Source organism: Alosa sapidissima, chromosome 15 (genome assembly GCF_018492685.1).
Source record: "Alosa sapidissima isolate fAloSap1 chromosome 15, fAloSap1.pri, whole genome shotgun sequence".
Lineage (NCBI taxonomy): Eukaryota > Metazoa > Chordata > Actinopteri > Clupeiformes > Clupeidae > Alosa > Alosa sapidissima.
Genome location: NC_055971.1, coordinates 25,016,309 through 25,042,711, shown reverse-complemented (window position 1 = coordinate 25,042,711; position 26,403 = coordinate 25,016,309). Strand labels below are relative to the sequence as shown.

General features: G+C 44.6%; 2 protein-coding genes and 1 long non-coding RNA gene across 4 annotated transcripts; all 3 read left to right on the top strand.

Moving 5' to 3' along the window:
* The first annotated feature begins 488 nt into the window (after positions 1 to 488).
* On the top strand, positions 489 to 20,381 carry LOC121684252 (claudin-3-like). 2 transcript variants are annotated; one of them, XM_042064242.1, is made up of 2 exons: positions 489 to 522; positions 18,250 to 20,381. In XM_042064242.1, the coding sequence occupies exon 2, from the start codon at positions 18,600 to 18,602 to the stop codon at positions 19,248 to 19,250; it is 651 nt and encodes a 216-aa protein (XP_041920176.1). In that variant the 5' UTR covers positions 489 to 522; positions 18,250 to 18,599; the 3' UTR covers positions 19,251 to 20,381. The 2 variants fall into 2 exon arrangements, with proteins under 2 accessions (XP_041920176.1, XP_041920177.1); XM_042064243.1 differs by lacking the exon at positions 489 to 522 and adding an exon at positions 12,166 to 12,938 and having other exon boundaries at positions 18,599 to 20,381.
* Positions 3,544 to 4,775, top strand: LOC121684248 (claudin-9). The gene has a single exon (XM_042064237.1). It carries the CDS (start codon positions 3,558 to 3,560, stop codon positions 4,254 to 4,256), a length of 699 nt encoding a protein of 232 aa, XP_041920171.1. The 5' UTR covers positions 3,544 to 3,557; the 3' UTR covers positions 4,257 to 4,775.
* Positions 20,382 to 24,188: 3,807 nt separating the features above from the next.
* On the top strand, positions 24,189 to 25,982 carry LOC121684266. Its single transcript, XR_006023089.1, has 3 exons — positions 24,189 to 24,354; positions 24,520 to 24,848; positions 25,683 to 25,982. It is a non-coding gene; the product is annotated as an uncharacterized LOC121684266 (long non-coding RNA).
* The last annotated feature ends 421 nt before the right edge of the window (positions 25,983 to 26,403 follow it).

Here is a 26,403-nt window from a genome sequence, read left to right as displayed (position 1 = left end):
CATTCACCTGTTTATCTGTGCCACCTCTCTCACTGTCATCCTGTAAACCTGCACCCCAACCCAACACAGACACACACACACACACACCATTATTCACTTAACAGCCTATAATAGCTAACCAGACTCCCAGTAAATCCACCGGGTTGGTCTGTTTAAAGGCACCATGCTGTGCGCTGTTTCATGCAAGTCATCATTGCCCTTCAGCCGGTTAGATGCAACAAATTGGACTAATTTAACATTTTTGCTTTTTACTTTTTATTATTTGTTAATTTGTGTGTTTATGTCTTTGTGTGTTTATATCTGTGCTTTACGGGTACATTGGTGACCTATGCCACTCCATCCAGCATCTTGTTTCTGTTTAATGTAAATTATTTGTTAATTTGGGTTAGTATTGATGTCTGTGAGTTGAACGCTCTTTATTAAATGGAATCTCTGGTGAAAGTGTTCACCAGACTGTGAAAATATATGGAGAGAGAAAGAGAGAGAGAAGAGAAAGAGAGAGGGAGAGAGAAAGAGAGAGGAGTGTGTGTGTGTGTGTGTGTGTGTGTAAGCGCAAACAGTCCCTCCCTGTTTCATACTGAGTTTTAGACATGCTGAGGCAGAGATGTGGAACAGTTTGGACACCTTTGTGTACCCAAGAAAAATACTGTGGGTACTAGTGTGTGTGTGTGTGTGTGTGTGCGTGAGAAAGAGAGAGAGAGAGAGATTAATTTATATATACTTTTTAAACCTATAATTCAAAACACTTACACCTTGAGAACTGTTATTACTTTAGTGAGTTATAAAATACTAAAACAGCTGATACTGTATATCACCACCAGAAGATAAACTGATAAGATCTACAACAGAAAGAAATTTGTCCCCATAAACTTTTACACACATTCATATTTAAATATCCTTGCTGAGACCTGATCTGACCTGAAAAAGAGCAAATACATGTTTTCCCTTTATTTTTTTTAAGTACAAATAAAATACAGCTTTCAAATCAACTGCAGACCTTTTATTTCATTTTATTTCCTTTACTTCATTTTGATTTGCCAGGTCCTCTGAGAATGGATACTCTGTTGACATTTAACAACACAAATGCCAACGTAGCAACAGGTTTTTTTGGAGTAAGATTTCATCTATGTGATAGCCAGGGGAGTGTATCATCATTGCCTGGTAAGCATTTTAATAGCTCTGTTTAATAGGTTGTATATAGCTACTGTAAATTCGTTTATCAACAATGAACAATCCAAACCTGTATAAAACAGAGAGAGAGAAGGAGACGGTGTGTGAGTGTGTCTGAGTGTGTGACTGTATTTATTGTGTGTGCATAAAAGACTATCCAAATGAAATGTTATGAAACACACAAAAACAGCCAGTGTGTGTGTGCGTGTGTGTGTGTGTATGTGCGCGCGAGTGAGTGTGTGTGTGTGTGTGCCTGAATCTGCTCCACACCCCTCTACTCACAACAGGAGTATGTCAGAGGGTGTGGCTAGAGAGAGTGACCTCACCCATGTTTACCTTCAAAATCAACCCATCACCTATCAGCTCTCGGTTCACAGCCTCCCAGCAAGGGTGTGTGTGTGTGTGTGTGTGTGTGTGTTGGGGGGGGGGGGGGGGGGGGGGGGGGTTGCTCCACAGTTGAGCCAGAGGACTGGACTTGGCCTGTGTTTCGACCAGATGTTGCCCAGGTCTATACGACAACCCCTTAATAGTGCGCTGACAGACTCCCCAAGTCAATGTGCCAAATATCAAACATCCTAGTAAGCACCAGAGTCATCATGATGTATGGGACTGCCAAATTGTCTGTTAGTGTATGGTCACACCTACCAGCTATTCGGCTAACAAATGTTTGTATACGTGCTGGAGATGAATTACCTGCAGCAGAGGAGGCGATAAGAGCAGGCTTGGTGTAGAGTTTGCTGTCGGAGATGTGAGGTAGGCTTGGGGGTTTTCCTAGCCGATACCAAAAGGGGGCCTTCCAGGGAGTCGCTCTCGGTTTAAACATTAAGTCACCCTATCAGTTAGTGAGTGTAAATTTTGAAAAATGCTTGTTGTGTCACATTACCCATATGCTAATTCTTCTCTGGAATCATTGGCCTATTGACAGTGCTCTACAGAGGTGGACTTGTGGCACTTGACTCTCCGTCTTTGAGAAGTTTCCAGGAGTAAATATTAATTCCTTTAGGAGCTGCTGTGGCACAAGCAACAGCACCAATACCAGACTCGGGTCCCACGGGAACCCGGGTTCGACTCCGACCAGCGATCATCTCCCGATCCTACTCGGTCTCTCTCTTGCCCTATCCTACTCCATCTCTCTCTTTCCCACCTGCTACCTTTCACTCTCAACTGTCCTGTCTCTAAAGACAAAAAAAAAAAATCCTTTAGTCAATTCATGTGATGATTGTTTTTCAGCATAGCAGATTGCAGTGTGAGAAGGGGAAAAGGCTACTGGTTGATTCCCGTCATTCACACATAAATTCATTCAGGCGGCTTTGCTCTGGAAGCATTCATCTAGGTTCTGCCTGCCTGAGCCATTGGAGTCAAGGAGGGGATTATGTGTCCTCACTCAGGACTCAACAAAGACAGCGATTGTCACTCCACTGGGGTGGGCATCATCAAGATGGAAGGAGTGACTCAGCGCTTTTACGGCAAGGTTAATGAGGAAACATGACTAAGGTCTTCTCTTTCAGCATAAGGGGGCTGTATTTCAAATACTGGCAGAGGCACTTTTGTGTCAGATCTGATACTTGTGATGTGTTGTAGAGTGTAAAGGATCTGGTTTGACAGTTCATCAGCTTCAGAATGACATGGTGTCATTTGTCATGGCTTCACAATCACAGAACATTTCTGTGTCCACCCCAAAGGCTCCCCCTTCTGTCCTTTATCTCTCTCTTTCCTCTCTCTGAATCCCTTCAATCTCTCGTTCTCTCTGATTCTCTCTATCTTCCTCTCATTCTTTCTCTCTCTCCTTCCTCTGTCTGATCCCCCCACCTGTCTCTCCTTTGCTCTGATTCTCACTCTCTTCCTCTCATTTTATCTCTCTCCTCTTCCTCTCATTTTATCTCTCTCCTCTTTCTTTCATTTTATCTCTCTTCTCTTCCTGTCTCCATGTTCTTCTTCTCTTCTTTTGTCTCTCCTTCGCTCCCATTTGTGCCCACCATACCCCCTCTCTCCCTCCCTCATCCCTCTCTCCCTCTCTCCTTAGAAAAGACACCTTCAGCACCTTGAGCCAGTGAGAGATCCGATCTCCTCGCTTAATCCCGAGGGCTGGGCCTCCTTATACCCTCACACATGGCCACACACACGTAGACACACACACACACACACACTCACACACGGGCACAGAGCAGCTCACACACACACCCAGTGAGTGAGAGGGGGAAAGAGAGAGAAAGAGAGAGAAAGAGAGAGAGACTCACACCCCCCCCCCCCCACACACATACACACACACACACACACACACACACACAGTGTGCTGAGCAGCTTCCACCCTCATTCTCTCTGTGCGCTGCCTCATCGCTCCTCTCCTCTCGTCTGCTCTGCTGTGCGCTGCGCTCCAATTGGTGAGGATGCCCTCGGCCGGCGTGGAGATCCTGGGCATGATCCTGGCAGTGGCCGGCTGGCTGGGGGTGATGGTGGCCTGCTGCCTGCCCATGTGGCGCGTGGTGGCCTACGTGGGCCAGAACATCGTGATGGCGCAGGTGATCTGGGAGGGCCTGTGGATGAGCTGCGTCGTCCAGAGCACCGGTCAGATGCACTGCCGCATCTACGAGTCCATGCTGGGGCTCGCCGCCGACCTGCAAGCCTCCCGCGCCCTCACCGTCACCGCGCTCCTGCTGGGCGTGCTGGGCATCGCGCTGGCCGTGGCCGGCGCCAAGTGCACCAACTGCGCCCGCGACCCGGCCAGCAAGCCGCGGCTGGCGCTGGCGTCTGGATTGGCGTTCGTGGGCGCGGGGCTGCTGCTGCTGGTGGCCGTGTGCTGGACGGCCCACACCATCGTGCTGGACTTCTACAACCCGCTGCTGGAGGAGACGCAGAAGAGGGAGTTCGGGAAGTCGCTGTACTTTGGCTGGGCGGCGTCGTGCCTGCTGCTGCTCGGCGGGGCGCTGCTCTCGTGCTCCTGCTCCTGTGCTCGGGCACAGCCTGGCACCCACGCTGGCACTGGCGCCGGCGCCTCCGCGCCCACGCTCTCGCACGGCAGCCGCGCCCGCTACTCCGCCGTCAAAGCCCTCTCCCTCGACGGACACGAGAGGAGAGACTACGTCTAGCAGCAGCAGCTATGACCCTCCAGCCACATGACAGTCCGTTCTGGCCCAGATATGGCCCAAATCTGGCCCATGTGAGGCCGGGTTCTGGACTGGGTTAGCGGGGCTCCTGTCTGGGATGGCTGGATCAGTGGACCGGACACTGCCGTGGTCACAGTGGACCAACTGAATCATGGAGCTGCATGCGAGATACAGAAGTCACAGCCATATAGCTAAGATAAAGGACACAGGCTTCAGTAAGCATGAAGAGGAGCTTGGACACTCATCTTTGAACTGAGTCCTCTTTTTCTTTGCCACAGGACACGAGGACACGAGTGGACTTCAGTAACATGTTTGATCATGGTGTGGGGTGAGTGAGGTAATTCAGATTACAGTTTCATGTAATCTGAATTCAGAACTGATTGTCTTTGAAGCAGCCATGCAGTATTTTACTGAAGGGGTAAGATGTCATTATTTCTTTCATCCAGTTTATTCTGTTTTTTACAGTCCCATCTGTCTGTCTATTGGGTGACACATGTTGAATAGCCGATACTTATCTTATCGATACATGGATCCATTGTAGACTGTACCAATAAACCTGGAAATGCATTAAATGTTTATTAAACACAGACCTTTCTGAAAGAACAGTGTTATCATTATTATCTTCTTCTGAAATCATCCTCCCAACGACAAGATAATACAGATGTATTGATCAGTTGAATGATATTAGTACGTAAGTCACTTGTATGTCAGCAAATGGATCTCCCTGTAACCTGGACTATAGACTCTTATGTTATATGGTACGTTCAGCCACGCTCCACACATTCCCTCTCTGTAACATAAACTTGTTTTTCTAAGAGCTACTGTGTGCGTGTGTGTGTGTGTTTGTGTGTGTGTGTGAAGTGACTGATATATATTTATGTGTGTTGTTCTTGTAATCCTCATCAGCGATTTTTAATTACTTTAATCATGGCCATAAGGAACATACACTGATAAGCAGCAGGCAGAGGGGGCCTTTGTGCTCAGATATGGAGATCTGTTGGACCAGCCGGAGAGCAATAACTTCCTTATCTCCGGGGACCAATCAGCACTGGTATGCTTTATGGGGCAACTCTGCTCATTCCATCATTAGATGGAGGGAACTGGCTCACCTGAGTGGAGAAAAAGGAGAAAAAGAAAGAAAGAGAGAAAGAAGGAAAGAAGTAGAGAAGGAGAAGAGTGAATGTGGTGAATGTGGTGTGTTTTGAGGTCTCTCACAAAAGACCTCAGCGACTTCTCCAGAGTAGCGTTCATCTAAGTATCACCTGTCAGGCCCGGGTCTTGGAGGGGTGCTACACACATACATATACATACACACACACACACACACACACACACACACACACACACACACACACACACACACAGCAGTTAGGTGTACAGTTTCAGAGAAAGAGGCAGCAAGGACAATGGGGGGCTTGTTTTAAGGAGGTTGGGGGGGGGGGGGTCCCTGTTGTATCCTTCTGAATCCACTCTTCAGCTCAAGAGAGAGTAACTGAGCCCTCTCTGCCTCACATGAAAGACCATGTCCTCCTCAGATACTCTAAATTGTGTGTGTGTGTGTGTGTGTGTGTGTGTGTGTGTGTCTGTGTGTGTGTGTGTGTGTGTATGTGAGTGCGTGTTTGTGTGTGTGAAAGTGTGTGTTTGTGTGAGAGTGTGTGTGTGAGAGTGTGTGTTTGTGTGTGTGTGAGAGAGAGTGTGTGTTTGTGTGTGTGAGAGTGTGCGTTTGTGTGTGTGAGTGTGTGTTTGTGTGTGTCTGCGTACTGAATACTGTGCAAGACTAGAACTGTTCGACTCATCCCCACTTCGAACTACAATGAAATCACAGGTCATACGAGAGATCGCTCTCATCGAGATACATAATCTCTTTGCCAATATCCATATCACCAAACACACCTTAACAGAGCTGAATAACAAGGCGGTGTGCATAGTAAGACGCTGGGTTGGCCTAAATACACATTCAACAAGAAACGTTGTGCTCCAGAGGACAGGAGAGGGAGGGCTGGGACCCTCACACAGAGTGGCCATTATGTTGCCACCAAAATATGCTTAAACTCGATGATTAAAAATGCTTCATAATGACGACTCAGCTGTGTGTGAACTAGCCCGAGCCACACTATGACTGCATTTCAGTAAAGAAAAAAAAAAACGAACAAAACGAAACTTGATAACAACACACAAGATTTCGACATGCACTCAGACTGGCTTGATTTAACCACACAAACATTCAGCAGTGCTGGAAGAATCCATCTTGACATCCAGTCGACATCAATGACAACTTGATTAGAGTCCCAGTCATTACGGTGGAGGCAACCACCACACAAAGCGACAGCTTACAGCATCTCAATGCTTAAAACTCCAGAAGATTGGTACTCAATTACTTCCAAAAACACATGATCCATGCACACCTGGTGAGTGTATTTAAGGGATTGTTCTCTCTTTTGATTTGGAAACTTCTTCATTCTTGCACTTTTCCGCTCGGCACATTTCCACTTTTGCAGGCACCTTTGGGTCATCTCCCTCCCACTGGCACCTTCCCTTCTCTATCTCTTTAGCATTATACTGACCTTGGCATACACACACTTGCATATACATCTAATACCTCAATACTCAAAACTCCAGAAGATCTGGACTCAATTACTTCCAAAAATGCATGATCCAGCACTGGATACGCCTACAAGGAAAATCTGCCTGCCTGCCTGTTACGACTATCTGTGCCACTGCATGGGCAAAGCAGGCCTAGCTTTACAAATTGGCTGATCGTGCCACACCTGGTGAGGGTGAGGGGGTATTTAAGGGGTTGTTTTCTCGTGACTTGGGCACTTCTTCATTCTTGCGGGCACCTTTGGGTGATGGAAAATAATATGGCTGACTTTGTCTCTCGTCCATCAACTCTGGTCAGGTACAAATCTAACCAATCACCGCCCAGATTCTCAAGCGCAACCAATCATCACTCACATCCTCCACGACCACAACCAATAATTGCTTTGGTCTTCCGCATCTACAACTAGTCATGACTAGATCTGTTTCTAGGTGACCTCCATCTGGGCCGAGAAGAATGAACCACACACACACACACACACACACACACACACACACACACACACACAGGATATGGAAACTACGATAAGGCGGTAGAACAGTAAAATCCATACGACTGCACCTGTACAGTAGCCTCCATGTTTGAGCTTGTGTGCACACCTACATGTCTCGTCTGCATAGATCCTGTTGGGTCTCTTATGTGTAAACATATTGACTGACAAGTCCGTATCTCTGTCATAATGTCCTGTGAAGTATTCATGTCAGCGATGCTGGATGTTCTATATTGGAGTGTTTACAAGCTAAATGTGGCACGTAGCAGATGGAGGTGAGGGGTTAAAGAGTAACTAGCACATAAAAAAAGCACATAAAAATATAAATATAACTAGACACATAAAAAAAGCACATAAAAATATAAATATAACTAGACACATAAAAAAAGTTAGTGTACTGTTTGACCCATAAAACTGGCTTGTGTTTGTGGGTCAACAACAGGACCATACCTGTCAACACTCCTGTTTTTCCCGGGTTTCTCCCGTATTTCAAGGTCATCTCCCAGCACCCTCCCGTTTTGTTATTTCTCCCGGAAAACTCCCGTAATTTGCATGGCCATCAAACTTCATTTTAAAATCATTGGTCCATTCAGGTTGCCAGATTGTGTATGAAATACACCCTACACATACACGATCACTTAGTTTCAATTTCAACCGTTTTGTCATAGGCTAAAACCTGGTGCCGACTGCGCAGCCTGAGTCTCTTCGTAAGCAAGCGGGCTAGTTGAATGGCCTACTCCAGAACTAGCTGTTGTGAAATTGTTGGAAATTGAATTGATTAACACATCACATAAACTGTTATTGAGTGTTGTTGATACACTGAACTTGTGCCCTCGGAACCAAATCTGACAGCAGGCAGCTTTGGAGTTTTGGAAGTAGGCTGCAGGCAGGCAGCTGGTGGATACATAACTGGCATGCGTAAGGAAATGGTAAGGTAAAAACAACGACCGAAATGCAGTGTTGAAACACGTGTATGAAACGTATTAAATATGCAAACACAGATCCGGTATCTCCCGTTTTTGGAAAGCTAAATGTTGACAGGTATGAACAGGACATCCCCTTGCGTTAAAGAGGGTGTGTGTGTGTGTGTGTGTGTGTGTGTCTGTGTGTGTGTGTGTGTGTGTTGTGTGTTGTGTGTGTGTGTGTGTGTATGTGTGTGTGTTTGTGTGTGTGTGTGTTGTGTGTGTGTGTCTGTGTGCAGTGGCGGATTTAGCAAATTGGGGGCCCAAGGCGAAGGTATGTATGGGGCCCCCCCATCCGATCTTTAAAAGAGAACGAAAAAAAAATAGCCTACCGACTGAATGGTGGATAGGCAGGTAAAGCTAATCTACGGGAAAGTAAAGGTTGGAGAGGAGAAAAAAACCTTCCCCTTTAAACCCTGCATGCACTTCTTTACTCCAAAACGAAGATGGAAAGCAGAGAACACACAAGCACTGTAGCACTACACAAACTAATAGTCACGATAGCCCAACAAAGAAACCCGACCCCCGCCCCCCACCACCACCACCTAAAAAACCCCGGTGATGGCCCTTTAGTTCCCCTTTACGCCTGTTTGCTTTTCTCCTACTCATATTATAGGCAACTTCTTGAAATATAATTGTTTTAATACTTATATACAGTATTAATTGGTACACTTTACATTTCTGTATACTATCTTGTCATAGCCTACACCAGAACGAGCATCAGGTGGCTGAAATGCAGTCATTTCTAACCTATTCCCAACTGCTGCATCTGCTTTGTACAGCTTGACATCTGATTATAACTTCACCATAGGGGCTACACAATTTAACCGGCAATTGCTATATTTTGGATATAGGCTATAGGCTTAAATGTCACTCGGACAGACCGAGAGAATTGTTTTTTACTCCAGCCGACAGTCTGTCCTGCATTGACAAAATTCTGCATAGCCTAAACAAATGTTGTAGGTTTTTCTACTTTTTTTACTTGTATGCTCGATTTCAAACTATCTACTTTGTGAATGAAGTTGTAGCCTACTTTCCTTTGTTCAATGTGCTTGTTGAACGATGCTGGCAAGCGTGTCCCTGTTTCCCTGTCATCATGTCATTGCTCTCGTCTCGTTGTTGCTGCACCTTCCAGTGAAGTTTTCTGAGCTGTTAGATTTATAGAACATCTTCTTCCGTATAATGACACGGGCTGATACCACATAAGCCAGTCGTAACTTTTATAATCGTGGGGCAACGCTTTGGGCGAATTCGCGATGTAGGCCTAATTCACTAACGAAACTGGCATGAGAGGGGAGATTTTCTGACGTTTCAACAACGAAACAGAGTTTGCCATCATTGCAAGAAGTAAGCAAATTTGTCGCTAGTCGCTAGATGGCATTTTCTCTTGCTAGGGATGGCCAAAAGTCACTTAATCTAGCGACAAAGTAAATTGGCAACACTTTCCCAGACGTCCTTTGTGTTTATCTTTCGCGCAACGCACGTTACAGGCTAGTCCATTTCATTGTGGAAGTAGGGGGTGTATGTGTAGGGACATAACCATGAACTGGACATTTTAACTGCTACGTCAATGTTTTAACGTATTTCTTAAGAATATTATTACAATTTACCATACTTTTGAAGCGTTCATCATGACAAGGGGTTTTTTTTTATTTATTTTTTTAGGTTGGTTGGGGTCCCCCTACTAAGACTACTGGTAGGGGGCCCCAAGCAGCCACCTACCTATGCCTCTATGTTAAGACCGCCCCTGTCTGAAAATGACAAGAGGAGGAAGAGAGATAGAGGGGAGGGGGATGGAGGGATGGAGAGAAAGCAAGAGTGGGAGAGGTAGAGAGGAGGAGAGAGAGTGATAGAGTGATAGAGAACTGAAGGAGAGGGAGAGAGGGGGCAGAAAGAGAGTGAGATGGAAAAGGTGGGAGAGAAAGAGAGGGAGGGAAAAAGGAGCAAGAGGGAGAGCAGGAGGGAGGGATGGTGGGAGAGAATGAAAAAAGTGTGTGTGAGCGTCCCTCTCTCATGAGCAGTGGAGAGTGTTAAAAAGTGTGTGTGAGCGTCCCTCTCTCATGAGCAGTGGAGAGTGTTAAAAGTGTGTGTGAGCGTCCCTCTCTCATGAGCAGTGGAGAGTGTTAAAAAGTGTGTGTGAGCATTCCTCTCTCATGAGCAGTGGAGAGTGTTAAAAGTGTGTGTGAGCGCCGCTCTCTCATGAGCAGTGGAGAGTGTTAAAAAGTGTGTGTGAGCGTCGCTCTCTCATGAGCAGTGGAGAGTTTAAAAAAGTGTGTGTGAGCGTCGCTCTCTCATGAGCAGTGGAGAGTTTAAAAAAGTGTGTGTGAGCGTCCCTCTCTCATGAGCAGTGGAGAGTGTTAAAAGTGTGTGTGAGCGCCGCTCTCTCATGAGCAGTGGAGAGTGTTAAAAAGTGTGTGTGAGCGTTCCTCTCTCATGAGCAGTGGAGAGTGTTTACCTCATATTGCTGAGCCCAGGGGCCTGACCGACAAGCCTAACCCTGAATGGAGCCCGATAACAACACCCCAACCCACACACAGACACACACACACACACCAGCCCTGCTCGATATGGCTAACTTACTCCGCAAACTTTACACTTTGTCCCTTTTCCTTTGGAGAAAATGACACACCTGTGTTGACTGAGAAAGACAACATTTTTTACGTGTGCAGACATGCGGACACGCATACACACACACACACACACACACAAACACACACACACACACACACACACACACACACACACACACACACACACACCACTAATTAAACTTATATGTGGTGCATAATAGAGATGAGCCTTTCAGAATATACTGATATATTTGTGTGGCCCAAAATGAGGTGCAATGAACTCTGGGCTATTTTGGAATCTACTGTATTCCACTATCTAGGTCATTTTATCATTGACTAAAGGTACATATGACCATTAAAAAAATAAAGAGATGTATATGACCATTAAAAAAATAAAGAGATGTGTGTGGATGGTTTTTGGACTTCACGTATCTGGTTACTTTGCTATTTTGTGATGTTTTAGATAAGATCTGAACTGATAGAGGTCACTTACATAAAGTAACGACATCACATGTTTGCTGCGCATGGGACACCAGCACTACGGCGCATCACTTGTAAAAGAATGTAAATGAGTTTTATGTTTGAGTTAAGTGTTTATTGGGAACATAAAGTCAAAAATACCCTTGGGGGATGTCTGCAAGTGAAGTTATGGGAGGTTAACCATTGACCACAGACCGACCTCACAACCACTACATGGGTTTGCCCAGATGCTCATCTCATCAGGCCCAATCAGAGACATGAAAGTGATGGTCATTCTCATCAATGGGCTATTGACCATAGAGAAGAGCTTTACAGATCCGATCGCATCAGCGGCTTCAATCGTAAGAGTACACACAACAGGAGAGACAAAAAGCTCACTGCAAAGTAACCCAAACACTATCGAGCGTCCACTGTTCTTATCTGCCAAGGTCTCACTCCTCAGTGCCCTGAACACAGAGGCCCAGTTACTCTTTAACTTCCACATCCACAACAGTTAAAGGCCTGCCTGCGGTTATCTATTCACTGCCTCCCCCAACCCCACACACAAACACACACACACACACACACACACACACACACACACACACACATAGGTGGAAGCTACTGCGAATGGAGAGAGAGCATCATTAGGAAGTCCCCCCCGCCCTGCTATTCCAATAGCGTCCTGGCGTCCAAGCGTCCTGACCAATCCCCTGGAGAGTCTTCCCCCCCATGATGGCTCCTCCTGTGGGCTTAGGGCTTGGGTGCGGGGAGGGTATAAAGGCCTGGGCATATGACCCGTGGAGCTTTCTGAGTGTTTGAAGTTTCTAGAAGCTTCTCTTGCGTGACCTGGGTGATTAGACGTTTTTGCGAGGGAGTGGGAACGAGAGAGAGAGAGAGAGAGAGCAAGAGAGCGAAAGAACGAGAGAAAGTGCAAGAGAGTGAGAGTGAGAGAGAAGGAAAGAGAATACAGGAGAGAGAAAGAGAGACAGACGGAGACAGGTGTGACTTGCAAGTGGACTTGTGGACCCTGCGTGGACACACACACTCTTAAACACGCTCACAGACATACACACACACACACACACACACAGTCATGGTGGCGTTTGGTCTGGAGGTCCTAGGGGTGACCCTAGCAGCCGTCGGTTGGATCCTGTCCATCGTCTCGTGCGCGCTGCCCATGTGGCGTGTGACGGCCTTCATCGGCGTGAACATCGTGACGGCACAGACCATCTGGGAGGGCATCTGGATGAACTGCGTGGTGCAGAGCACGGGCCAGATGCAGTGCAAGATGTACGACTCCATGCTGGCTCTGCCTCAGGACCTGCAGGCCGCCCGCGCCCTCTGCGTGGTGTCCATCGTCCTGGGCATACTGGGCGTCCTGGTGTCCATCGTGGGCGCCAAGTGCACCAACTGCATCGAGGACGAGGCGGCGAAGGCGCGCGTGATGATCGCCGCCGGCGTGGCCTTCCTGTGCGCCGCCCTGTCCCAGCTAGTGCCCGTCTCCTGGACGGCGCACACCATCATCGCGGACTTCTACAACCCGCTGATCAATGAGCAGCAGAAGCGGGAGATCGGCGCTGCGCTCTACCTGGGCTGGGCGGCCGCCGCCATGCTGCTGGTGGGCGGGTCCATCCTCTGCTGCTCCTGTCCCCCCAGCGCCCCCGAGAAGAAGTACCTGCCGCCCGGCCGCATGATGTACGCGCCCTCCAGGTCTGTGGCGCACAGCGTGGCGCACACGCACGAGAGGAGAGATTACGTCTGACCGGGCCCACACACGGAGCGGGGGACGTCTGGACGAGGATGAAAAAGAGGAGAGTTAAAAAAAAAAAAAAAGACATTTGCGGCCTTCAAGGTGTGTTCTGCTTCCTAGAGGGAAGGGACTGTCTTCCGGGAATTGAGGAAATTGTGTAAATATTTTCTTGCCAAACAGACTTGTGCCAATCACTGATGAAAAGAGAGAAAAGATTCGCACACTTACTTAGACTAGCTTTTTTTTTTACTGAGAAGTAGCCATACCCTTTTAAACGCTGGTGTGAATTGATTCTGTTTTCTAGATATTTATTGTAACTAGCTATGACTCCCTGTGAAAAGTCATTACACTGTTTTCAATGCACTGTGTTTTTATGTATGTGTGTGCGCAGTTAGTTGTGTATTCCTTAACCTGGCACATGAATCTTTGCACTGTGTGCTACACTGGCTGAGAGAAATGCATTTGTACAGAAATAAACCCGATAGTCAATTTCAAAACAACTTTGTTGATATATTTTTTCTTTCCTTTGATAAGCAGAGCATGTGGAAGATAGGGATTTCTAAGCACGTCATAAATCATTAAGTGATTCACAGAATGAATCACCTTTTTGCTTGCTTGGCTTCAGCTTGTTTGGATGAGATTCCAAGTCCAGAATAATTACTCATTTTCTCAGATTGATTTTTGACATACATAAACAGTTTTTTAACTTATCCCATCTGGTTTTCCTCACGTTAGAGTAGACTGCAACAAAATATGTATTTTATCTTCATTACTGTAATTAGCCAGTGAAGAGGCACTCTGTGCCTTGTTTTTCAATCAAGTTCATTGTCCTTTGGTTCTTCATCCCACAATATTTTGCTGAATCAAGTCGAAACTACATGTGTGGGTTTTTTATTTACCTAGTGAACACAAAGCAAAACAAACTGTGTTGTGTAAGACACAAATGAAAACACAAACCCTCTGGGCCTTGGCATGGCATCCACCTCTGCTCCCCAGGCACTGGGCACAGGACAGTCCGTCCACACTCTCTCACATTAGATATCCACAGTACACATCAAACAGAATAGTGCTGTAGCCTAATGTTTTGGAGTACCTTGGAAAGGACTACACCTACTGTAATGTAAGTGTTCATGGTGTTGTGCAGATGCTGTCATATATTTTGACACTGTTTACCACTTCCATTTCTATTAAATGTAGCAGAATCTTGACTCATGTTCCTACAATAGGTTTCAGCTATTTGGTTCCTTTTGAGTTCAGTTAGCATCGATTGTGTCTTAGGCTATGTCCACTCATAGCCAGATATTTAAGGAAAAATCCACACAAGAGATCCATACAAAAAAACTCTTTGTTTTTGATCAGTGAAGGAAGGAGGAAAAACGTTTGTTTTAAAAAAATACCCCGGTACATGTGGGCGTGGCCTAACTTATTGACTATGTACATATGTGACTGTGAGGGTAAATTCCAACCACATGAAATAAAACAGCTTTGTGCTGATTCTTATTAGTCGACTCTCGGGTGGGAAGCTCTTCAGGAGGACACTGATATCCACAAGAGGGCCCCAAAATCAACAGCCTACAAAAAGGCATCCAAAAAAAAAAAGTCGCTAGAGAAAGACCCTTTCTCCTTCACCAGGCCTCCACTTAGCCCACTTCAGGAGAGACAAAAAAAGGAAAGCTTGGGAAAGCTGGGCTAGTGAGGTACAGTATGTGTGTGTGTGTGTGTGTGTGTGTGTGTGTGTCTGTGTCTGTGTGTGTGAAACTGACCATGTCTCCTGGGCCGGCTGGCTTCTCTCTCCACAAGAATCCCCACCTTTGTCAGTTATCCCAACCACCACCCCCACACACACACACTCCGTCTCCCACCATCCCTGACTGTCCGAAATTTGCCAGGAACAATGGTTGTTTCAGCGCCCCTGCGCTGCTTGTCATCACTGGGATGGATAGGAATGTTAGAGGAGCACTAGACACATCTCTGGCCTACATTCTGCAGCCTGTGGCCACTCACAAGGAATCCGAGGTCAGAGGCGGACGTGACAGGTAGGCATAGCTGCTGGCCACATCAAAGATTGCACGTCTCAAACACACACTCTCTCTCACACACACACAGACACTGACCCCCTCAGTATGGAACTCTCAGCAACACAACCACAGATCATTCACCAATTACCCGTGCTTTGGGGGGTCGGGGTGCATTCCCTTATGAAAATGAATGAATTGGAGAAAGTTGCAGCTCATCTTTCCCCTGACTTAAGAAGACTTATAAAGACAAAAATGCCCTCAAGCCATTACACATGTGCGTGAACACTTGAGGAAAGTACTGAGAGAGCACTACAAACAGAACAAACATTGTCTAACTAATCTTCTATGTGTGTGTGTGTGTGTGTGTGTGTGTATATAGGACAAAATGTAAGCAGACTGTTGAAAGGTTTGTGTGTGTGTGTGTGTGTGTGTGTGTGTGTGTGTGTGTGTGTGTGTGTGTGTGTGTGTGTGATGTAAAAAAGGGGAACTTTTCTGCCTAAAGTACCCTTTCTGTAGTTTATATTATCAAGTTTGTACATCCAAGTATTATTCCAATGCTTTGAGCTTAAGGCTGTAGTAGACAGATAACAGGTTATGGATGCATTAATGGGTGCGTTTTGTAGTATATGATTGTGTCATTATTTTAACATGATTGACAAAAACCCACTGTGCTGGGTTAATAATAACAACTTATTATTATGTTGAATTGTGTCAACCAAGTAAATTCAACAAGATTAGTAAAACAAATGTCATATTATGTCATATTAAAATGTCATATTAACTCATTCAACAAGACCTAGTCTTGGCTGAATTTGTTGGTACCCATGCAGATTATTAAAATAATGCTTTGTTTTGTGATTAAAATGTGACATTCAAAGCATTTATTTGCATGATCTATTTAATCTTGTAGTAATTCAGCCTATTTGAATGGAGAAAGTATTCACTCTGCAGTTTGTTATCATTGTGTAGCCCTTAATGAACAAGGACCAGAGAAATCAATGGAAAGAGTTGCCTGGGTGGGCTCAGAAATACATTTATACAGTAGACAAGCATGTCAAATGTAAAGGCTACTGGAACATCTCCAAGGTTATTTTCTAAATTTTTGAAAATTTAGAATTTTTTGAATTTGTAAGTGTTCCACATTAAAATCACTCGAGAGCAAAAATATGCTTTCCTCCCTAATGCCAAAACAATCAATCAAAGGGTCATGCTACAATTTTCTAAGCTGTGTCTTTCCATAATCGAAAAGGCATATCTCAGCAACGAAATAAGATATCAGACTGAGGTTTTCTTATGATAGTCATAAGGCATGGGGAACTGTGAATACAATCCATGTTGATATGGAATAACCCTGAATTGAAATGTCTGGCATGATTTAATAAGCTTTATTTAACATCAGGCCTTTCAAATAATTTTCTGAGTGTAACATTACTAAAAATATTCCACCGAAGGACACGGCAGTCTTCAAAAGCAAAACTGCTATACAGAGATGGGAAGTAACGAAGTACAAATACTTCAGTACTGTGGAGTATTTATTTTTCTAGCAACTTTTTACTTTACTCCCCTACATTTTCACAGAAATGTCCTTACTTTCTACTCCTTACATTTTCAAAACTCTCTTCAAAGGTCTTGTTACTTTTGTGTTCATGCATTCGAGGCGAGTTATGAATTATTTTTGAGGTCATTGTGTGCTTCCCCAACATCAAGGCTGATTTCAACCTAAGTCGATGGGACAATAGTGATGCAAAAAGGGGATTAACTTTGCAGCTGTAGGGGTGCCACCTAAGGGGCAACGCCAAAACAATGGTTAGGCTACATGATAATGGAAAACTTATTCGTTGAATTCAGAATGCACACAGACATCAAAACATCTATCCTTTGTTTGCTTTTCCGTCTAAAACATTTGTCGGAAAATATTGTGACATTATCCTAAGCCTATTCTGCTTAGCCTGGCCACGCCCACCTAAATTTCCTTTCGGGGAGATTACATTAGCTTAGATTCAACTTGATTGTCATTGTGCAGAGTACAAGTAAGGGGCAACGAATGCAGAAATATGGTCTAGAACACGATAATTCACTAACAATTCTAACCAACCTCAAAAAGGCTAAGCCAATCAGCGATGAGATGAGCTGCTGTTCGAAATCGAAAGTGGTTGTGGTAAACGGTAAGCAAATATAGGCCCACATACCGGTACATTGTTTCTTGACTGACAATGCTGTTTATTGTCAGTTTGTAAAGTTTAGGTGATGTAGGAAGTGACACACAGAATCTCTAAACAATGTGATTGGTTAGGCTGGACGAATGATTTCAAAGTTAACGCTTTGTTTACGTCCATCACCATGCTAGTGTTGAAAAGGATTCCCAATCGTGAATGACCAGACTCTATTTACTTTGTGAATGAGTTTGGTAACCAGGCTATATTCTGCCAGCGTGCTGACCTCAAACAGAATGTTTTTCTGCAAGTTCATCCCTGGCTTGGTAGTAGGCAACAAGCTTGCTTGATTTTTTGTATGAAATACCACAGGGACAATTAAATAGTTATTAAGGAGTTACAGTTAAAACAGTTAATTTGGAATATACCACTGTAAGCTACAGCCCGCTTCTTTTAACAGAAACAACTGGTAAAATACTTCTTCAAAAAAGCTAGGATAGTTTTTAGTTTTATACTTTTAGTACGTTTTATAGCCTGTACATTGTTACTTTTACTTGAGTAAAGAAGTGTAGTCACTACTTATACTTTTACTCTTTTTTACAGAGGTATCTGTACTTCTACTTGAGTATGGGGAATGTGTACTTGTACCATCCCTGCTGTCATAAGATGTTCAGCATTCTTTAAATCCATTAAAAGTTATCAAATTAATTAAAATTTAGCCATGTGATTATTCACTCCTGTCTACTTGTGCTGTTTATCACTCATTATCGTTGAGATGAATGTCTTCAGCCCGTTGCCATGACGAGTGATGGGAGCACCCGCAGCCTTTCATGGTGTGATGTCACATCCCCGCTGGACTCCTCCTTCCTGGCTCCTCCGGGGTATAAAAGCTACTTGTGGTGCTGCAGCCCAGGTTCTTACTCTGTGCGTGTGTGTGTGTGTGAGAGAAAGAGACAGAGAGAGAGAGACAGAGAGAGAAAGACACCAACCAGCCTGAATGTAGAGTTTCATCCTCTCTCTCATGGACTTGGATGTTCCTCGGATTGACCTGTGTGTGAGTGTGTGTTTGTGTTTCTGTTGAAGGGCTCTACAGAGTCTGAGTAAGAGTGTGTGTGTGTGTGTGTGCGTGTGTTTGAGTGTGTGTGGCATTGAGTGGGTATGTGTTTCACCTGAGCAGCTGCAAAGGGTCTGTGACGCTTTCGAGCATTCGTGTGAGGGCACTTGTGTGTGTGTGTGTGTGTGTGTGTGTGTGTGCGTGTGTGTGTGTCCTCTGATAGCCCAACTTTTCAGTGTGTGTGTGTGTGTCGGAGTGTGTGTCAGCATGTCTGCGGGTCTGGAGCTGCTGGGAATCGTGCTGTGCGTCCTCGGGTGGCTGCTGGCCATCGTGGCCTGCGCCCTGCCCATGTGGCGCGTGACGGCGTTCATCGGCAGCAACATCGTGACGGCGCAGATCATCTGGGACGGCCTGTGGATGAGCTGCGTGGTCCAGAGCACGGGTCAGATGCAGTGCAAGGTCTACGACTCCATGCTGGCGCTGTCGCAGGACCTGCAGGCGGCGCGTGCCCTGACCGTCATCTCCGTCCTGCTGACCGTCCTCGCCGTGCTGGTGTCCATCGGCGGCGCCAAGTGCACCAACTGCATCGAGGACGAGGCGTCCAAGTCGCGCGTGATGATCGCCGCCGGCGTGCTTTTCATCGTGTCCGGCGTCATGCAGCTGGTGCCCGTGTCCTGGTCGGCCAACACCATCATCCGGGACTTCTACAACCCGCTGCTGACCGATGCCCAGCGGCGGGAGCTGGGGGCCGCCCTCTACATCGGCTGGGCGGCAGCCGCGCTGCTGCTGATGGGGGGGTCGCTGCTCTGCTGCTCCTGCCCCCCCCAGGAGAAGAAGTACAACCCGTCCCGCATGGCGTACTCGGCCCCGCGCTCCGCTCCTGGGGGGCCCGGCTACGACCGCAGGGACTACGTGTGAGACGTGACGAGGCGAGACGAGAGCGGGGGGAAAACAGGGGGAAAAACAAACTCTACACTCTCCAGTAGATGTGTGTGTGTGTGTGTGTGTGTGTGTGTTAATGATAATGATAACGGACATTCAGAGATGATGTCCCACATGACTCCGCAATGAAGGGCTCTGCGTGTGTATGTGTGTGTACGTGTTTTGGCTTTTGTATTGTGGTCTTAGTTGTGTCTTGTGTTTGCGATCAGCATGCTCAAGGTGGACAGAGTGTTTATGATTCAACACTTTTTTTTTATTGTATTTGGCTTTTTTTTGTGTAAGATGGTCACTTAAATGTCTGAAAGCTTTGGTTAAAAGAGTTTTGTAAAAAAAAAAAAGCAAAATATTTAGCAAAATATGTTGCATAGTATATAAGTATATTGTGCGCTTTGTCTTACACTGTTACAAGACAATGTGTATGAACAAATATGTCTGTAACTTTTTGCTTATATTAAGTTTTTTTTTCATGCAGTTTTTTTGCTCGCATACATGTATTGGCTTATATTTTTTGTTTCCTTCTCTTGTTTTAGGAATCTGTGAATCTTCATCTTCAATTGTTAAAAACACTGTGGTGTTTCTGTTTTTGAAATATCATATTTTTTACTCAGCAGTTAATGTTCAAACTAATATCATCCATCAGTCATCACTTTGTATATTTTGAGTTTCTAAGTGGACCTGTTGTAGTCACTCACCGGCCTTACACCTATCAGCTTTCATGGTGGGCAAAGATATATGACAGCATCAATGTTTCATAGGTCATGTGTTTCATGGGTAGGAGGCACTCAGACACAGGTCAGAAGTGGAGGGGGTGGCGGGATTGGTCACCTGATCTGGACGAGGACTCTGGTGGACAGGTGGTCTTCTGTGAGGGTCACTTTGTGTGTGCGGTGGGGTGCGGAAGACACCTGGGAGAGTCACCCACACCTGATGAGGCTTATGGGCTTATGTTACTGTCCACATACACACACACACACACACACACACACACACACACATACATCTGCTCTCCACATTCCACATTTTCTTAAAAAGCAGTTTGTTTTTAAATGACAAATGTTGAGGTGCTTTTGGTTGTGCTAAACAATAAACTCTTATGATAAACTCAGATTGTCATTCTTTGTGATGGTGAATGAATTGACAGAATGGGGTACAAGCTTGTAACATGCCATACCATAAACATGAATTTCAGCATAAACCAAAAGTGATCTATTTCCTCTTTTACTTGCTTACTTTCTAAGCCTTGAATCTATACTCCACAAACGTTTAGATTCCTATTTACGTGTATTCATTCAGCAGACACAGATGTGCAGACTCTTGGGTGACCTTCCCCACTCTCTGTTTGTCCCCAACCCTCACACACGGTTGGTTCTTGCCAAAGATTCTAGAGCGGAGCTCTGTTCTTGAATCTTTGGTTCTTACTGTAGTGTGGTGTGTTGCAGTGTGGCTCTACAGTGACAGTGAGGGCTGATGACGTACCCAACACGAGGCATTTCCTGAATTCAAACAACACTTCCTGTACTCCGTTCACACAGGATGCACACAGGTCAAACCAGAGCTGGGGGACACCTCCTGAAGATTTAAAACACAAACACAACACAAGATTTAAACACTTTTATTTTCATTCCCAGGAATACAATTGAGGCTAGCCCTCATTTCCAATGTAGCTGATGATCTCATGAGATACAACAAATATACAAAATAGAGAGCATGGCCTATTACACAGTCAACTAACAAATAATAAAAAAGATAAAAATAAAGCAAGTAAAAGGATAGAATAAAACAGGTACAGTTTGAGACAGGGAAATTAGAGATTAGAGATTTGAACAAAGATGTAATTTTAGAAGTGCGTTGAATGTTATTCCAGGAAGTGGGGGCATTAAAACAAACAAAAATAAATCACATGTAATAAAGCCTTTTGTATGGAAATGAGTGTACCTTAGTATACTGTCAAATTTATCAAGATAAACCAACATGTACAAACCACCGTTTCTTCCTAAAAAAAAGTGTCTTTGAATGCTATATAGTATGCTGAAGTCTTTCAACAGTCTTTCGATAATCTTTGGCATTCTCACAGGGCCCACACGGCTCCTTGCATGCACTAACAGCTGCCCTGTAAAATATTCAGCAGTCTGACTCCGCTATATGATAAAGGGGAGGAACTCTTCTCATTTTACAGCCCAGCCCAGCCCGGTCCGGCATGGCAACGTCCATTCAGCCCACAGCGGATCAATGTCAGCCTCCCCAACACTTCAAAACACCACACTCTTTAACCTGTGAGCCAGATAGTGCCCGAGCCAACCACCCAGGCATACAGTAGGGTTATCCTGATAACGGTAAACTCTAACATGGATCTGGCATGAAATCGGGTCGAACCAAAGACAGTGCTGTCCTGGCATCTGTCTGGCATCTGTCTTGCAGTCTGTTTGACCTGACGTTAATTCTGTGGAGATCTCCTGTGGCAAGGGAAGCAACGCAGCCAAACCATCAACCATAAAATGTGATTAATGTGAAGGATGACCCATCTCTTCTGAGAGCAATTCCTCTCCTAACTCCTCTAACGCACCAAACTCACTCTTTCTGTGCACTTATTGACACGATCGTTGCACTTCGCCTTACTGAATAGATGTATTACCTGGCGCTCCAAGGCCTCCTACTCTATTGAGTGTTGCTCCTCTTGTGTACGTCGCTTTAGATAAAAGTCTGCCATAAGAACAAATGCATATACAAATCTGCACTGACTGAAGGAAGGGATAGTCAGGACAGAGAAGAAAGTCGATTAAATAAGTACTCGATTAAGCATGTCCAGCTGTTTAGAAGTGCTAGGTGAGGAGGGTTTTCTCAGAAGAGGTGGGTCTTCAGGAGGTTTTTGAAAATAGAGAGGTATGCATATAAATGTATATAATTATCTGTTGACTCCTTCTGTGAAGACTCAGCAGCCGATAGCACGTCTAAGGTGACGAAAGGCACAACCCTTAGCTGTGTTTTCTGCTTTAATAATGCAGGTGGTTGGGTGTGGGCCGTCAGCTCTATGTAACCAAACAGTCATTCACGCATGTGATTCATGCTTAGTTGCAGGAACTGCGAAACAGAAGCCCTCATCCTTTGGGGAGATTTGAATAGTTAATGGTGAGGAGATTTGTGTTTGGACCCAGATGTGTAAGGGGCTGGCAGCTATATACTCTCACAGTGGGGATATTAGAGACAGTACCAAAACAAAGAACCTCAGGCTACCTATGAAACACAGTGAAACAGAGAGTGCCTTTTTATATTTGGGGAATTTCTAAAGTAGATTGCTGCATTCATATGGGGATATTTATGGAACTGGGTACAGTGTCAAAATCAAGAGCCTTTTTGCGCACATGATTGGCTATAGTCTCATATTCTTAATGTCTTAAATTAATTCACAGATGTGCTCCCCTGAAACCATGCATGTGTTAATGAATGATCCACTTGTTTGACTCCAATTTGTTTGCTTAAATTACAAGCCCCTCCCCCCTTAAAAGGTTCAATCTACTTGATATTTTCCATGTAAGGCAGAAGGGGGTTCACCATATCTCAGTCCTATGTGATCAATGTACTGTAGCTCAGAGTGCAGATGCTGGAACTTAGTTTCACTTTGCCTATGTCAGGACAGGGCAGGGAAGGGCAGGGCAGGGCGAGGGTCTGCACTGCGTTTGCTTCGCATGACTGCTTTTTTTGCCCATCTCAGCCTCCTAGCACTCATCCATTCATCCGTTCAGCCTGCTATTAGCAGGTGGAAAATTAAGGGTTTCTGTTTCACAGTGACCTCCATATAGACAGTACAAACAGTCATTGGTGACCGCATGGAGGAAGAAGACATTCACATCCAGTATGAATAAGACATTATGTCTTCCTTGTAAGTGACACACTGACCAACAATGTCTGCTATTGCATAGGGGAGAATGGGGTAAGTTGAGCATAGGGGTAAGATGAGACACCCCTTTTTTCTAGGAAACCGTAAACAATTTTTTATCATGTAACAGGATTTTAAGGAAGAAGGAATCATTCCTTACAATCTGTGGAAAGGTACAGCACATGGCAAATGTGGTAAAAAAATATATATGTGTAAAAATATGATTTTTTTGCTCACCAAGAGTTAGAGTGATTTAGAGGAAACGTGAACAGAACAACATTCAGATGGATTACACTTCAAGTGTCCTTTAAAGCATGATAAGCATGATATGAGGGCTAAACAAAATCATGAATGTTACCATAGCTTATTGTGAGAAGCATTTTCTTTCTTTTCAGATGAGCCACCAGGACTGGGGTAATTGAGACGGCTAACTAGTACTTGTGTTGCATCTGTAAAATTTGGTTCCTTGGTTAGTTCCTTGGTATGGTTCCTTAGTGTTACTAAGAGTTAAAGAGACTAGGCAGCAAATCAATCTGACTTATTTAAGTCAATTAAAAGGATGAATTCAAAGGTAAACAGGCAACAAAAAATGTTATAGGCCTAAATCTTGGCAAATTTTAAGTTGAAGCTATTTGCCAAATTCTCAGTTGGTGTTGGTTACTGTTTGTAGAAATTAAACTATTGTTCTAAGAAAGTAAAAAATGTTTTACCCAAAATCTTTGTTTTGGACCAACTTACCCCACACCTAGGCTCATCTTACCCCATATGGGGTAAGTTGTGCCAGAAGACCAACTTTTTTGCAGAAAGTATATTTCTTTACCTTTATAAGTTATCAAAGAGTTGTGGTTACAGAAGTTGTAGAACACTTTTTTGCTAGCTAGTAATCAAGGATCTTTGAATCTACTTCCTCTGCATTAAGATAACATATGGAATGTTAAAACGGAAGTCTTGTGGGGCCAACTATGATGCTGATAATGGAACTCTCTTGAAAGGGTCTCTATGACAATATGGCTTAGCTGCAGTGTTCCCTAAGACTTCAACACCTTCCATAACTCAGAGGCTCAGAGCGTAAATAAGATAGGCCCAGTTGTCTTGTTGTGTGTGTGGAGTTGTGACATAAGATGGCTTGTGGTTAGTTTCCATAACAACCTCATCAGGGTAAAGTCTCCACAAACCCGGCAGTGTTACGAGCTTGGGAAAGCTGGAGTGAGTTTTTCTTTCTCTACAGGAAGTGTTAATCTTTAATGGATTGCGCTGACATGGGAACTGGTAACCATGTCACTGCTAACATATGGGATGGGCCATCATTATTGGTCATCACTATTTTTCTGTTCTTTTGAGCTTGTTAATCCTTAAACTTCCTCTTCACAGAATCAGATCAAATCGGGATTGAGGAACTGACTCCTTGGCCAATTAAAACAAGATAAGAGAAACACTGGAAATGATGACTGAATAGGCATCATCACACAACCAAACATCAAACTACCTGACAAATAAAACCTGACGCTGATGAGAAGAGTTTCGGGGGAAGCTGAGTGAGGAAAAGAGATTCCTGGTCCCTCTAATCTCGGCGGATCTCCCTGCACACACACACAGAGAGCCCCTCTGTTCAGTCCGCACGTCTGTGAGGAAACTGGACCCTGAGCACGCACTAACGAGGGGCCTGAAACTCCTGGCTCACGTGACCGAAACTGGAGAAGGTGAGCCACCAGTAGGTTGCTAGGCAGCCACGGTAGCCAGACCAAGGGACCAGCCTGTGTATTATGTGGGTAGAAAACAGTGAGTCTCTCTGTCTGCCTCTCACACACAAAGGATCATTAGTGTGTCTGGCCAACTACACAAAACAATAACTATCTTACTGATGCCACAGAACTAGAAGAGAGTGTTTATCCACCTGTGTGTGTCTTGTCTATATCCCTGTGGTTTATAATTCTGTAATACGACAACCACAAACATGTTGATACAGTTTGATCCAGGATAGGTATAGACACCACAAAACCACAATATCCGAAACGACAAACAACAACAAACAAATACTTTGTTTTAATTTGGTTTAGAATGTGCTCTTGGCTGCTGAGGGTGTTCATATTACTGTACTGGAAATGGTTGCTCAGTGTGTTTTATAGATAATTCTGTACATTTCCCACATTTTGTGTAGCCTAGTGCATGTCTTAGTGACGTCAATGTAGACATAATACAGAGTTAATGTCTATAGCCTTCAAGATACTGTACCGTTTGTGTTTGTGGAATCAAATAGTCATATTACAGTTAGCAGAGCAGAGTGGTCTGAAATGCCATATGTGGACCAAGCGGTAAGGAATGTTGAGAATTTGACATTCACTCACACACACACACACACACGCACGCATGCCCACACACACACACACACACACGCACATCCAGTCTCCTAATGTATGAGAGCAGGATCCTACAGAGAGCTCTGAAGAGAAGAACAAACAGTTCATGCTGTACAGAAACACTGCTGCTTCAAACACTGCAGTGTAACGGTCAGCATGCTCTGCTTTTGATTCCAGCACACTTGTTTGCAAATTGTCCGGGAGGAGGGGAATGAATGTGAATATCAGCCAAATGCTTTAATTAAGGTGAGCCTCCTCCCTAAATTCCTTTTCCAGTTAAGGTTACCTCACCTCACCCTGTGAAGAGATTTGTTCAAATGCCGTCAGATAGTATTGCCTATTTTCCCGGAGCTCCTTAATAACTAATTTCTTAGCAAGAGGCTCACTGGTGCCATGAGGGCATGCCTACAGTATGGGCTTTAGCAACAGTGACTCCATAGATTTACAGGGTTATGTTTACGAAAACAATAATAACAAAAAAACAGGCCTTCATGGGTGGACCATCTGAGGCCCTGGATTATAAACTTACTACCATAGAGTAAAGTGTTGAGACACATCACTTATTAAACTGTACCTTGGAAAAGTGACAAGTTCTGGCATTGTTTGACTTGTAGTTAGCTCGAAGCCTCAGCATCAGCCTCCGACTCACTCAAATGAGTGTATTTAAATCAACGGCCCGTTGGCGACATCCTCTGGCCATTTCAGGTACTGTTATTGTAACAGGTGGTGCTGATAGAAATTCAATTGGATGAACAACAGCTGTTTGTTTGAATAAAATTTGAAATGCTACTAACCATAGATCAACCAGATAATCATTACTATCTCATATTTTATTCCCTTTACTGTTTTTTTTATTTGGATTCACTATTACCTTTCTTTTTATTGTATTACAAATGAA

Excerpts from the sequence above, each read along its gene's own strand:
- LOC121684252 (XM_042064243.1), top strand. The coding sequence starts at position 12,451 with ATGGTGGCGTTTGGTCTGGAGGTCCTAGGGGTGACCCTAGCAGCCGTC. Across the intron at positions 12,939-18,598 it reads AAGCGGGAGATCGGCGCTGC|CATGTCTGCGGGTCTGGAGC; the intron begins GCTCTACCTGGG and ends AGTGTGTGTCAG.
- LOC121684248 (XM_042064237.1), top strand. The coding sequence starts at position 3,558 with ATGCCCTCGGCCGGCGTGGAGATCCTGGGCATGATCCTGGCAGTGGCC.